This window comes from Microtus pennsylvanicus, chromosome 7 (assembly GCF_037038515.1).
Source record: "Microtus pennsylvanicus isolate mMicPen1 chromosome 7, mMicPen1.hap1, whole genome shotgun sequence".
Taxonomy (NCBI): domain Eukaryota; kingdom Metazoa; phylum Chordata; class Mammalia; order Rodentia; family Cricetidae; genus Microtus; species Microtus pennsylvanicus.
Window position 1 is genome coordinate 52,891,128 of NC_134585.1, and position 12,968 is coordinate 52,904,095.

Genomic DNA, 12,968 nt, shown 5'->3' on the forward strand with positions numbered 1-12,968 from the left:
TATAAAAAGTAAATCTTACAAAAAAAGCCAGGCATGGTGGCGAACACCTTTAATCCCAGCACCTGAGAGGCAGAGGCAGGCAGAACTGAGTTCGAGGCCAGCCTGGTCTACAGAGTAAGTCAAGACACAGCCAGGGCCACACAGAGAGACCCTGTCTGGAAAAAGAACAAAGGAATCTGCTAAACAGACAGCTGCTCTAAACTCTTTGTAGAACAAAAAGAAATAAAAGCAGATAGAACACAGAACGTATAGTATTATTTGTTTCAAACAATCCCAAAGTAATTAGAATTATTACTTTCAAACCTTATATTCAAGTTTATTCCCTATAGGAAGAACCTTAAAAAGCAACCTTACTTTACATGTCCAAATGTGCAATAAATTTTGCAAAATTTATTTCCTAAATTTCTTTTCTCCTATTTTCACTCTGAAAAAAGGCAACAGCAAGTACTGATTCTGGAGTCCAATTCTCAATCCCAGGCCAACAATGAGATGGCACTGCCCTGTACAACTTGACTAAAAAGAAGTAACTCAAAATCACACAGAACTCAGTGCCAGTTGTTCTTAGCTCTTCTTAGATCTTCCTCCCTTCACTGTCTACTAAAAACTCTTAGTATATGTTGCTTATGTAATAAAGAAAACTAAAAAAAGAACTGACATGGGGCAGAAAGGAGTATCCAGGAGATGAGAGAGGAAAGAATCTTGCAGTGCATCAAGTGTAGCCTATTCCCTATCTGTCACTGCCTTCAACGCTGCATGGTGGAAGAAGAAGGACGTGGGCCAGTGCTTTTTCCTGTTTCAGACTATTTTCCACTGCTCTTCCAGGGTAATTTGAAGGCCAAGCAGTACAAGATCAAGGATCATATCCAGTGAGGACCTTCTGACTGAATCACAAAGTGACAGAGAGCATCATTCACGAAAGAACTAGCTCATTCCAGGAACAACTAACCCATTTATGAGGATGGAGCCCTCAAGAACTAATCACTTCTTAAAGCCCCACATCTCAATACTGCTACAATGGTAATCTCAACAGGAGTTGTAGAAGGGATAATCAAACCATTACTGCTTCCAACTAGAAACTGATTACTTATTATATAAAATAGAAATTCATGCCTTTGGTATTAGTCTAAATAAAAAATAACACTTATGTATTAAAAGAATTCAAAGGCAGATTTTAGCACAGGAAAATGTTAATAATAAAAAAAAAAACCTGTTAACCATGCAAGTAACATCCATGAATCAAAACTACCTTGCCACCAAAGCTTCTAAAACTAATAGCAAAGAGGGTGTTTAAAACATATCCTGGAGGCTAGGAAACCAGCTCAGTAAGCAAAATACTTGTTGTACAAGCACAAGGTACTGAGTCTGGAACTCCAGCACCCACATAAGCTGGATGCAATAGTGTACCCCTGTAACCCCAAAATGACAAGCCTCAAGTCTGGTAAGGGAGATCCTGTTTCAAAAATAAGGTAGAGAGCAACAGAGGATGACTCCTCCTCTGGCCTCTGCAATCAACACAGGCTCAAGCATCCCCCCCCACACACACACACACAAACACACACCACACACACACACAAACACACACCACACAGAGACAAAAAGAAAAAAAACAAATCCTTAGCAAAGATATCACATGACATTTACCCCCTAGCCATACTACCTTTGTTTCTGAGATGCAACAATGTAGCCATATAAGTTCGGACTTTGTGACACACAGCATCTAAACTAACAAGTGCTTAAATCTCACCATGTAGATGTTTCTGTTCAACCCTACCTTTTTCAGTTCTTCTTTGGAGAACTTTTCATAAGGACTATGCTCAAGATAGGTAATGTGCTCAGAATTGTTGGTAGCAAATCCAGCAGTTTTTCCTTTTTTATTCCCAGATGGTTCATAGGGGTGATGTAGAAGATCATAATGAAGCATAGTAATCATTTCTTTTTTGATCAATTCTTCGCTTTTCTGTAAATCTGTTAGAGGTGGTTCTACATTTAAAGGTCTTAAAATAGTTTCATTTACCTAAAATTTTAAAACAAGTAAAATTATCAGACATATCTATATGTGCCTGCTTTAGTAGCATGAACTAAATAGCAATTTCCTATTTTAAAGAGTAATTTCTCCTCACTTCTACATCCCTCCCACTTCTAAATTCAAAGTGGTATTAGCGCAATGTTTTCAAAACTGATTTTGAGAACTACTGTGTACTATATTCCAGAAAGCAGATGAAACTTTGTGATAGTCTTTATGATTGAGATAAATAAGCACTAATACCATATAAAGAAAATAACTTCCTAAATCAGAGATTTCACTTACTTCGGATGGCCTTGGTAGATCCTTCTGAACAGCTTTGTGCATTCGCTTCATTTCCTTCACACGCTCAGCATCTCGTAAGGCCTGAAAAGGGAATTTATGTCCATTACTGGAGCTATGCAGCAGCTAACATCAAACATTTCCAAAAGCTTAAGCTATTGAAATCTGTGTAAGGATGTAAAGAGGTAATGTCAAAGCCCAGGAAATCAATTTATTCATCCTCATTAGACATCAGACACTAAGACAACTGAAGTACACTAGAGTGTTCTCCCTGGCTCTGCCCACCATACCACCTTTCTTGTCTAAATAGAGTTACAAACAGCAAAGAGATTTCCCACAACCCAACTATTCTCTTTCACCCAAAGCTAGAGCCAGCCAATGCTCCTTAACCCTCCAGTTACAATGATGTGACAATACATGAATACTCCATGCCACTTCTGAGAAAGTCAAGTAAATGTAACTGAAGTAGCTGCAAGAACAAAACAACCAAACACAGAAAGTGTCCACCTCTGCTCCCTACATTCACACGGTTCCCTGTAAAGTTAAGCAGCAATTGCCCTCAGCTATAGCCCACAGGCACTGAAGCATCTGGGATTATAACCAGGGATGACAAAGTTCCAAATGATGTGGAAGAAATCAACATAAGAGGAAACTTTAAAAAGTTGTTCTCTTCCTTTTAAATGATAGTATACAAAGCAAACAATCAGAGGAAACATGTAGATCTTGGTGGGTGAAATCTGTGACAATGTAGAGGACCCCCCACACACATCTTTTTGTGAAAGTGCCACCACTGACTGACTGTCAGAATACTCTGTATAACGCTATATGGACACCTACAAGTCTAACATAACAAGACAGAAGTATTTATATTCTAGGCTTCTAAAAGTACACCATCTAAAGGCTACATCTAAAGATGCCATTTAAAAGAAATTTACAGGCTGAGTAATTAGCTCTGATGACCAGCTCTTGGGTATAAACCAGGCAACAACAGAGCAGTTTTACTTGAAAGAAAAGTTATAAAAAAAACTATCAGGTGCCACTGTGAACCTTAGGAGACTTCATCTCTCCAGATCAGCCTACTGCAGTAGTACTGGAGTCTCTGTTTTTGTTTGTTTTCCCTCTTCACTAGTCCTTTCAAGAATGGAAGGAAAGAGATACAGCACACAGCCTGGCAATGACTGCCACTAGACTTCAGAACTAGTAATATGCTTTGCTCAAATACACACTGCAATTAATGTGAATGTCAATGTATATGGCTTACAATAACGCAAAAGGCAAACTAACTGAATGCACTGGTCAAAGTGCAAGTTTTCAGTATTCTTCAGAGGAAGCCTTAACTACAGTTCCATGAAATGCTGGAACACGCAGGCACCACCTGGCAATCCTATTTCTGACACAGCAGCAGCAATAAAACAATATGCATTAAAAAGCACTTTGTTTTTTAACAAGGGTAACCCTCAAAGGAATGCCAATTAAGTTTGGTTAACCATCCTATCAATTCATCACAATGTCGGTGTTTCTTTCACATATAGAGAAACAGGTGTGGGAGCTAACGCTTTTCCCACAAGTTCCTTGCCTGAGCAGGTAGGAGCCTGATGTTTACCATGTACCAAAGCTAACAACAGGGTCAGTTCATTCATCACGGCAGTTTCTGTACTAAAGCTTTATCCAACAGTTTAGTCCTCAAACACTGCACCCTCACATCTGCCCTGTTGCAAGAAAAACTGCAGCACGTTACAGAAAAAAAAAGCATGCTCTCCAGTGATGCTATTCTCACAACCACCCTGAGACCAAGGTTGACAGAACAGATGAAAGGGCCATGTAATCTCTGAAAAAAAAGAAAGCTAACTCAAAGTCATTTTCTCCTTTAGTGGATGAGCAAGCAATTGCACGCTGTATCAGTGTAAGAGAGTAGTAATATTTTCTGACACACTCCAATTTCCAAACCCAATTTTTATCAGTCTATATTGACCTAATACTACTCAAAATGAATCCAATTTTTATTTGTCTTTAACAACTTCACTAGATTGAAGCAATGTTTAAAATGCTAATCTGTGTGTTACTTGGAAAAGCATAATGAATGTCAGTGTTTAAACATAAACACACGTGCACACAAACATTTCTTAAAAAACCCATTAAGGTATTTTGAGTACACAAACATTCATACATGTGAGCATATTATTGTTAAATGACATAATTTGAAGAATTTTGTTAAGATATATAAGAAAAAGAGCCGGGCGATGGTGGCACACACCTTCAATCCCAGCACTCGGGAGGCAGAGGCAGGCAGATCTCTGTGAGTTCGAGACCAGCCTGGTCTACAGAGCTAGTTCCAGGACAGGTTACAAAGCCACAGAGAAACCCTGTCTTGAAAAACCAAAAAAAAAAAAAAAAAAAAAAAAAGATATAAGAAAAAGTCAAAGTAGCAACCTGGAAACAGACAACCATTCCTCCCTCTAAAGCAGTGGTTCTTACCTTTCCCAATGCTATGACCCTTTAATACAATTCCTCATTTTGTGGTTAGAACCCCCAACCATAAAATTATTTCATTGTTACTTCATAATGTAGTTTTGCTACTGTTATAAATAGTAATATAAATATCTGATATGAGACTCCCAGAGGGGTCAAGACCCACAGGTTGAGAACCACTGGTCTAATGCCTACCAACATACACATGGCCACACTGATGATGCTTTCTAACGAGTCTCACCTGCTTTCGGGCATCCACATCAGCAGCATCTTCAATGTAAGTATCATCTATTTCACGTTCTTCCAACTCTTTCTCAGCATTTTCTGGTAGTACAATTTCAAAATCATTCTTAGGCGCAGGAAGGCCCAACAACCCTAGACGGAGATGTTCACGAGATTCTCTTTCCTGTAGAAAGAATTGGTCCTTCTCAATTCACACCAGTAAGTGTTGACTAACATTCTGTAAGAATTTACAGAACACCAGGGCATGGTGGCACATGCCTATAAGTACAAAACACAGGAGGCTGAGGCAGAAGGACTGCCACAAACACAAAACCAGCTTGAGTCTCAAAAATAAAACAAAAAAGTTTCTGAAACAAGTGGCTTGGGCTAGAAGATGGCTCAGCCAGTAAAAGTGCTTGCTGCCAAAATAGATCATCTGAGTCTGACTCAGAGGATGCACACGGTGGGAGGAGTTGTCCTTCTGACCCATGTATACATAACACAGTATACGTGCACCACATATGCCATATGAATACATGCTAAATAAGAAAATGTTCAAATGTATAAAAATAAAATAATTAAGAGTAGTAATGACTCTAGAAAAATGACCCCAACTTCAGAAATGTTTTGTTTATTCTCTTATCTTCCTAAACAAGATCAAACAAAATCTTGACTGTGTATTTTCTGTTTCAAAATGTATCAAAACTTCAGGGAGAGAGAAAAAAGTTGTTAGGATCTACATTTGATTTGATAATACAAAAAAGTGAGGGGATGGGGTTCCCGGAGAGATGGCTCAGCGGTTAAGGGCACTGGCTGTTCTTCCAGAGAACCTGGGTTCAATTCTGAGCACCCATGTGGCAGTTCACAACTGTCTCAAACTCCAGTTCCAGGGGATCCAATACCCTCACACAGATATACACACAGGCAAAACACTAATGCACATAAAAATAAAAATTTTAAATTTACGGCTGAAAATGACTCTCAGTACAGAGCACCTGCTTAGCAGACTGAAGGTCCCTGGTTCAATGCCTAGCACTGAATATATAAATATAAAATAGAATTGACACTTACCATCTGCTTCACATAAGAGGGATCACTGTAGTCTGCCATTCCATCTTCGGGATTAATGTTTAACTTGTCTCTAAGTGGAGTTCTACCTGGGGTGGCATTAGTGACTGGTTTAGGGGTTGTTCCACTTCGGGGAGTCAGCCCTTCAGCTCCATTAGAAGGAGTCCTAGACAAACAGAAATCTAAGTCATGATAAATGCATAAAATAAGGAATAAAAACACCAAAACCTCTATCTTGCTTTCAGTACATTTTCTAGATTGAGAGAGAAGTTTGGTCTAGTGAACATAGTATTGACACGTACTGTACTGGCTTCTAACCTAATAGCTAGTATTTGCCTTCCTGTATTAGATCCACCTAACACTTTTCGACTTTAATGCGTCAGGGTAACTGAGGCCAGGCAGCTGGCAGGGAGGCTGGCCCCAGGCACTAAGGGCCCGTGATTCCTCAGCTCAGCACACTCATCATTTATTGCCTCCCTTAAGTCTTTAGCTTTCCTGTCATATTCATTCCCATCAAATGTGCACTTTAAGTGTTTAGGCCTTTATATTTTGTTTAGAAAACAAACACCACATTTTTAGAGTCCCATCTAAGTATGAACAGGCTCTGAGTTTAGACTCTCTTAACAATAAAGTCCAGGAGCAACTTATAATTCAAGGCCTTTCTAGTTTTGGGTGCTTACTTCCTGTATCTTGGCTGTGTTCCAGATTGATGATACTGCCAGACAGCGTTCCCAACAGGTGCGGTGTTATCATTTAAGACATGGTCCCTGCCCCCAAGGAGCTTACAATCTATTTGAGAGACAAGATATGCACAGGAAAATAGAGATTAGGCTCTCTCTAGCCTCACAGGAAGCAATAAATATTATACAAACACTAGCTTCCAATGCTTCTTAAGAATCATTTAGAATCTGCTGTCATTTAGACGTCTAATGAACTGTGGGGATTTCTTTCCTAAATAACCCATAAAGGGCAGAGCTACCACCTAAAAACAAATACCAGGGCTGGAGAGATGGCTCAGAGGTTAAGAGCACTGACTGTTCTTGCAGACAAGACCCAGGTTCAATTTCTAGCACCCACATGGTGGCTCACAACCATCTTTAGCTCCAGTTCTGTGGGATCCATTACCCTCTCCCGGCCTCCAAAGACACCAGGTACACCCAATTAGGAAACATCAGAAAGACAAGTTGAACACTATTTAATCCATTTAATTTTCAACATTATTCAAAAAAAAAAAAAAAGCCATGCTACCCAGGTCCTTAGACTCAAGTTTTTCTAAAAATATAAAACATGCTATATTCACAATACCTGAAAGGGGTAGACAGAACCGTGTTTGGAGTCTGCACAACTTGCCGCTGTGGGGTCACACCAGAGAAGTCACTCTCATGCAGTGGGGTATTAAGCCCACCTTTCAATGGAGTGTCCACATTGGTCAAGGCCATGAGGTTCTGAGCTTCCTGAAGAAAAAGAAGAGTGCAAAATAGTTCAGAAAGGCTAGCAGAGCCTTCCCTCTGGTCCTATTACACAAACCTTGACACAGACAGAATTTGTACACATTCTATCAATGAAAACCAAGAAAGTGAATACTCTTCCATAATGGATTTCAGCACTTCCTTTGTCAACCTAACACATCACATCAGGAGTTCTGAATACAGTTTACATGTCAAGATAAGCTACTGTCACCAGGTGTGGACACCACCTGTCCATAACCCCAGCACCTAGGATGGAGAAGGAGGACAATCTGCATATTCTGCATACTGAAATCTTCCCACAAGCTCCCTCCCCTATAGTTCATCAAAGGCAAAATGAAGGTAAGAATGCACTAGGAGGGAGCAGCTGCCATTTGTGGGAGGTGCTGACACACACAGATCCTTACACTGCTCTGCTCTATGTCCAATGTTCTGAGCAGCCCTGGGGACCAACAGCAGCAGCTCCTCAAAGTTTCAGATACAGTGGTCACCAAGAGTCAACAACTGGAGGAGAGAGCTGAAGAGATGGCTCACAGAACAAGAGCACTGGCTGCTCTTAAAGAAGACCCAGGTTCAATTCCCAGCACCCATAAGGCAGCTCACAACTGTCTGCAACTCAAGTTCCAAGGATCCACCGCCCTCTTCTGACCTATGCAGGGATCACACATAAATGGTGCACATACACACATGCAGACAAAACATCTATACACACAAAATTTATAAGCATGACACTGTAAGGCCTGCACCTTCTTGACAAGGACAAAATGAAGAAAGAGGGTCAGGCCAGCTCCAAAATGCTGTGAATAAACTGTCATCACTGAGCAGGCCTGCTAGTTCAGCTTCTGTGCTATAGAAGTGTTCCGGGCTCAAGACTGGTTCAAATGGGCCTTACCCATATACAACCAAACCATGGTCTGTCCTCCACAGTGACACTTTTAAAAGATCAACAACGCAAAAGGCTCACTATACGATATGCCAGCATACCTGCAGAATTCTGTCTTGGGAGGCTGGTGTCCGTGGTGTTCTCAGAGCGATGCTGTTGTTGGTGACATTGTACTCAGACAGGAGAGTGCTGGAAGCAGAGTTTGTGATTCCAGACTCCTCTGCAGTCTGCCGAGCAACTTCACTGGCCTGACCTACCTTGACAACTTCCTGGAGTTCTGCATCTGAAATCTAAACGACACAAGCAGCCTGGTAAACTCTTCCACAGAGAACAAAGCACCATGTTTCAGAAGGATGATTTGCTGGAGCTGGGCCAAGGGCAGAACTCACTATACCACTTAACTTTGCCTGGCTTTAAAATTTCTAAAATAGCCAGGCGGTGGTGGCGCACGCCTTTAATCCCAGCACTCGGGGAAACAGAGGCAGGTGGATCTCTGTGCGTTCAAGGCCAGCCTGATCTACAAGAGCTAGTTCTAGGACAGGCTCCAAAGCTACAGCGAAACCCTGTCTCAGAAAAAAGAAAAAAAAATTTAAGCTCCTCTTTTACTATGGGGTAAAATTTTCACATTATAAACAACTGGCCACAATAGTTATATTTCTGTACTTAAGTGTTTTAGTATTTTTATTAACTCTTTCAAAATTCCACATAATGTTTTCTCAACATATTTAACACCCCAAGTTCCTCCCAGATCTACTCCACCCTGCCTACCCACCAGACTTCGTGTTTTCTTTTTTGAATATGGAATGGATCATAAATTTGTATGCCACCATTGCACAGGAGTCATGCTAATCTTTGTATTGTATGTGCTCACCATACTTAAAATGTTTTATACTAATATATTAAAAGACTGCTTGCAGCCGGGCAGTGGATCTCTGTGAGTTCGAGGCCAGCCTGGTCTACAAGAGCTAGTTCCAGGACAGGAACCAAAAGCTAAGGAGAAACCCTGTCTCGAATATCAAAAAAAATAAAAAAATAAAAGACTGCTTGCACCAAGAACATAGTACTTGTACAAAACTATTAATAAGAAGAAAATGCTACTGGAAATCAATATTTGCTCAATATGACATACACATGTAAAGTTACACAACCACAGGCTTATCCAGTTACCTGAGGGGCAGGTAGCACCAACTTGCTTCTCTTTTTAGTAAATTCAGAGACACCACTAGTTTGAAGAATAGCTGATGGCAAATCAGATTCTTTTTTTCTTTTTAAATGCTGTTTGTCTTTTTTTCTATCTCTTCCTTCTTTTTCACTTCATCATAGACGAAGACAGAAAAAAGATTTTGAGTTACACATAGGCAACAATATCCAAAGCTACATAAATATTAAGACTTTAAACAATTTCATTTCTAAGAAAATAATTTTTTAAATACAAAAACAATGTTAGGCTGTCCTGATTTAGAATATCTGAGAAGAATACAAACTTAACAGAATTATTAACAGAACAAAGGTTACTAACTTTTTTAAAACCTAAAACTAGAAAGATAAGTAAAACATTATGTCAAAAATACAACTCACCAGGCAGTGAGAGTACATGCTATAACACATTAAATAAAACCCCAGAGATAGAAATTAGGGTTCAACCTGAAGGTCAGAAAAGCAAAACAGCCACTGGCTCTTACCTCTACCTCAGTCTGAAAGGCAATCCTGCCTCCAGGAATCTCAGAATGAAACTGAGACTAAGAGGTGTCTCCTGTCTTTTATTCCTCTCGAATTCTGGGATGAAGGGTGCACACCCCTACTGCCTGGTTTCAATGGCAAGCTAGCACTGCTACCGGGATTAAAGGTAGCATTGCTGCCTAGTCTGAAGGGCTGGCCAGTGTGGCTGTTTTACTCTGACCTTCATGCAAACTTTATTTATTAAAATACAAATGAAATGTCTCTACAGAACACCTTTAATCCCAGCACTTGGGAGGCAGAGGCAGGCAGATCTCTGTGAGTTCAAGGCCAGCCTGGTCTACAGAGTGAGTTCTAGAACAGTCAGGGCTGTTACAGAGAGAAACCCTGTCTTGAAAAACCAAAATAAAAATAAAAGTACAACTCTACTATGTTTATATTCACATAGAAATACATGTGAATGTATGAAGATGAAGAAATGATGAAGAAAAAATAAAGGAGACAGAATTAAAACACATCACAAATATTTGAATCGCCAGTTATTAAGTTATTTTGATTTTAAAAGTTCATACAAAATTTTTTAACATTTTATCTATTAATTTATCTATTTATTTGGAGGTTGGGAATACACTCATGTGCAATAATGCATATGTGAATTCCGAGGACAAACGGCAGGCACTGACTCACTCCTTCCACCACGTGAGTCCCATATAGCGAACTCAGGTCATTAGGTCTGACAGTAGGTCCCTTTACTTACTGCACCATCTTGCTGCCCAACTAAAGAAAAAACTATTAAAAGTATGTTCATAATGATAAATGCCACTCAAAGGTTGTTGAAAGCCTAAACCTGCCTCAGGCAGTATTTTAAAGTTCTACCTGTTTTCTTCCCTACCCCAGTCAAGTCTACTCCTTCCAAATGACCAGTTTCCTTCTTTTTGATCTATTTGAAGAGCCCACATAAACAAAGGCCCTAAACACTCAAGAAAACTCCATCTTATAGTGGTCAGAGAATAAATACATATTATAAAGTCTAATTCATATTATATGCTATTATATACTATATAATGCACATTCTGATTTATATTGGTATAGCTAAGTAAAATTCCTATCAACAGAAACGAAAGTGATCTGAGTAGCAAATAAAAACCCTCTGATGATTACAAAACCCACCCTACAACATGCCAATAGTTTTAAGACTCACAGAAAGACCCAAATATCTCTAAAATGGTCAAAGAGAGACAAAAACATAAACAAATTAAGTACATAAAAAAGATTTAAGAACGAAGCAAACATTTTTTTCTTTGCTTTGTAAGAAAAAAAAAGGGAGCTGAAGAGATGGCTCAGAGGTTAAGAGCACTGGCTGCTCTTCCAGAGGTCGAGTTCGATTCCCAGAACCACATGGTGGCTCACAACCATCTGTACTGGGATCTGGCACCCTCCTCTGGCATGCCGGCATAAATTGAGGCAGAATGTCGTATACATAAATAAATAAATAAATAAATAAATCTTAAAAAAAAAGATGTCATTAGTAATGGTAATCAGGCTGGAGAGATGGTTCAGTGGTTAAGGGCATTGGCTGCTCTTCCAGAGGACCCTAGTTTAATTTCCAGCACCCATTTAGTGGTTCATAAGCATCTGTAACTCCAGTTCCAGGGGATTCAATGTCCTCTTCTGGCCTCCATGAGCACCAGGCACATAAGAGGTACACATACATACAGGAAAAATACCCATGCAGACTCAAAAAAAAAAAATGTCATCAGGGAGTAAACAATCTACCAAAAAACGAGGACTAATTCAAGAAACATACATCAGGTAAGTGAGATGGTTTAGCAGAGGTAAAGCTACTTGCCTCCCAAACCTGACAACCCCATGGCCCACATAGTAGGAGAGAAACTACCGTTATCTTCTGACCTCCATGAATGCCATGACATACATGCCACATATATACATACAGAACACATATACAAATACAACAAACAGATAAAATGTTTTTGTTAAATAGCTGCATATCACATTGTATACTAAAACCATGAGAGCCTAGGTTCACTGACTTTCTCACAAAGGTAAATCCATTAAACAAGTAAGACATCAGGAGGCCCCATCACTCTAATGCTTAAAAACCCAGCTGATGAAGTAAAGGCCTTCCCAAAGCCCCACTGCTCCTATTTCCAAACTCAAAGGGACTCACGATCTTAGTTCCCCATCGAGATCCTGCTGCCGTAATTTTCTGAAATCTGCATCAAGGGCCTGATAATTCTCCTCAGAAGTATCATAAAAACCAAGAGCAGGCTTTTTTTCAAAAGGAATTTCAGCATTATAATCAACTCCTCTCTTCTTTTTCCTTTTCTTCTGAATTTCTATGCCAGCTGCTCGAAGCTCTCGTCTTTTCTGGAGGGCAGCAAGGCGCCTGGAGAAAAAAATGCAGAATCACTTTGAAAATCAACACTGCCAGGCAGGGATGGGTTAATCCAACAGTGCTAAGAAAGCCATCTGTTATTTGAAAAAGAAGTATTTACTCAAGCCACTAGCTCACACTATTTGCTAAATTCCAGCTCTGATTTAAAAACACAACAACGCAGAAAGGGAAAGCAGAGAAACTGTGAGTGAATGTGCACCTTCTCTCTCTTTGAATAAGAATATAATTACTAATAAGTCAAGTAGCAAATGCTGAGATTTAAATTTTGTAACTGCATCACAAAAAATTCCTAAAACAAAATTAAAAAATACTACTAATCAAAATTGATTAAAATAGTTTATGTACAAGGTGGACCTGGGAGGAATTGAAGATGAATAAAATCAAAATACAGTGTATGAAATTCTCAAAGAATTAATAAAATACTATTTTTAAAATTTATGTAAGCTTTTAAATATTTTTTTT

At 39.4% G+C, this 12,968-nt stretch overlaps 1 protein-coding gene across 1 annotated transcript in view; it reads right to left on the minus strand.

Moving 5' to 3' along the window:
* Cdc5l (cell division cycle 5 like) overlaps positions 1–12,968 on the minus strand; it is a 44,047-nt gene that overhangs the window by 21,098 nt on the left and 9,981 nt on the right. Inside the window, exons 6-13 of the mRNA XM_075980700.1 lie at positions 12,279–12,497; positions 9,581–9,725; positions 8,515–8,703; positions 7,370–7,518; positions 6,068–6,230; positions 5,016–5,180; positions 2,309–2,389; positions 1,772–2,014 (exon numbers count right to left, since the gene is read on the minus strand). Of these exons, the coding sequence (XP_075836815.1) occupies positions 1,772–2,014; positions 2,309–2,389; positions 5,016–5,180; positions 6,068–6,230; positions 7,370–7,518; positions 8,515–8,703; positions 9,581–9,725; positions 12,279–12,497 (1,354 nt within the window). The remainder of the gene's footprint in view (positions 1–1,771; positions 2,015–2,308; positions 2,390–5,015; positions 5,181–6,067; positions 6,231–7,369; positions 7,519–8,514; positions 8,704–9,580; positions 9,726–12,278; positions 12,498–12,968) is intronic.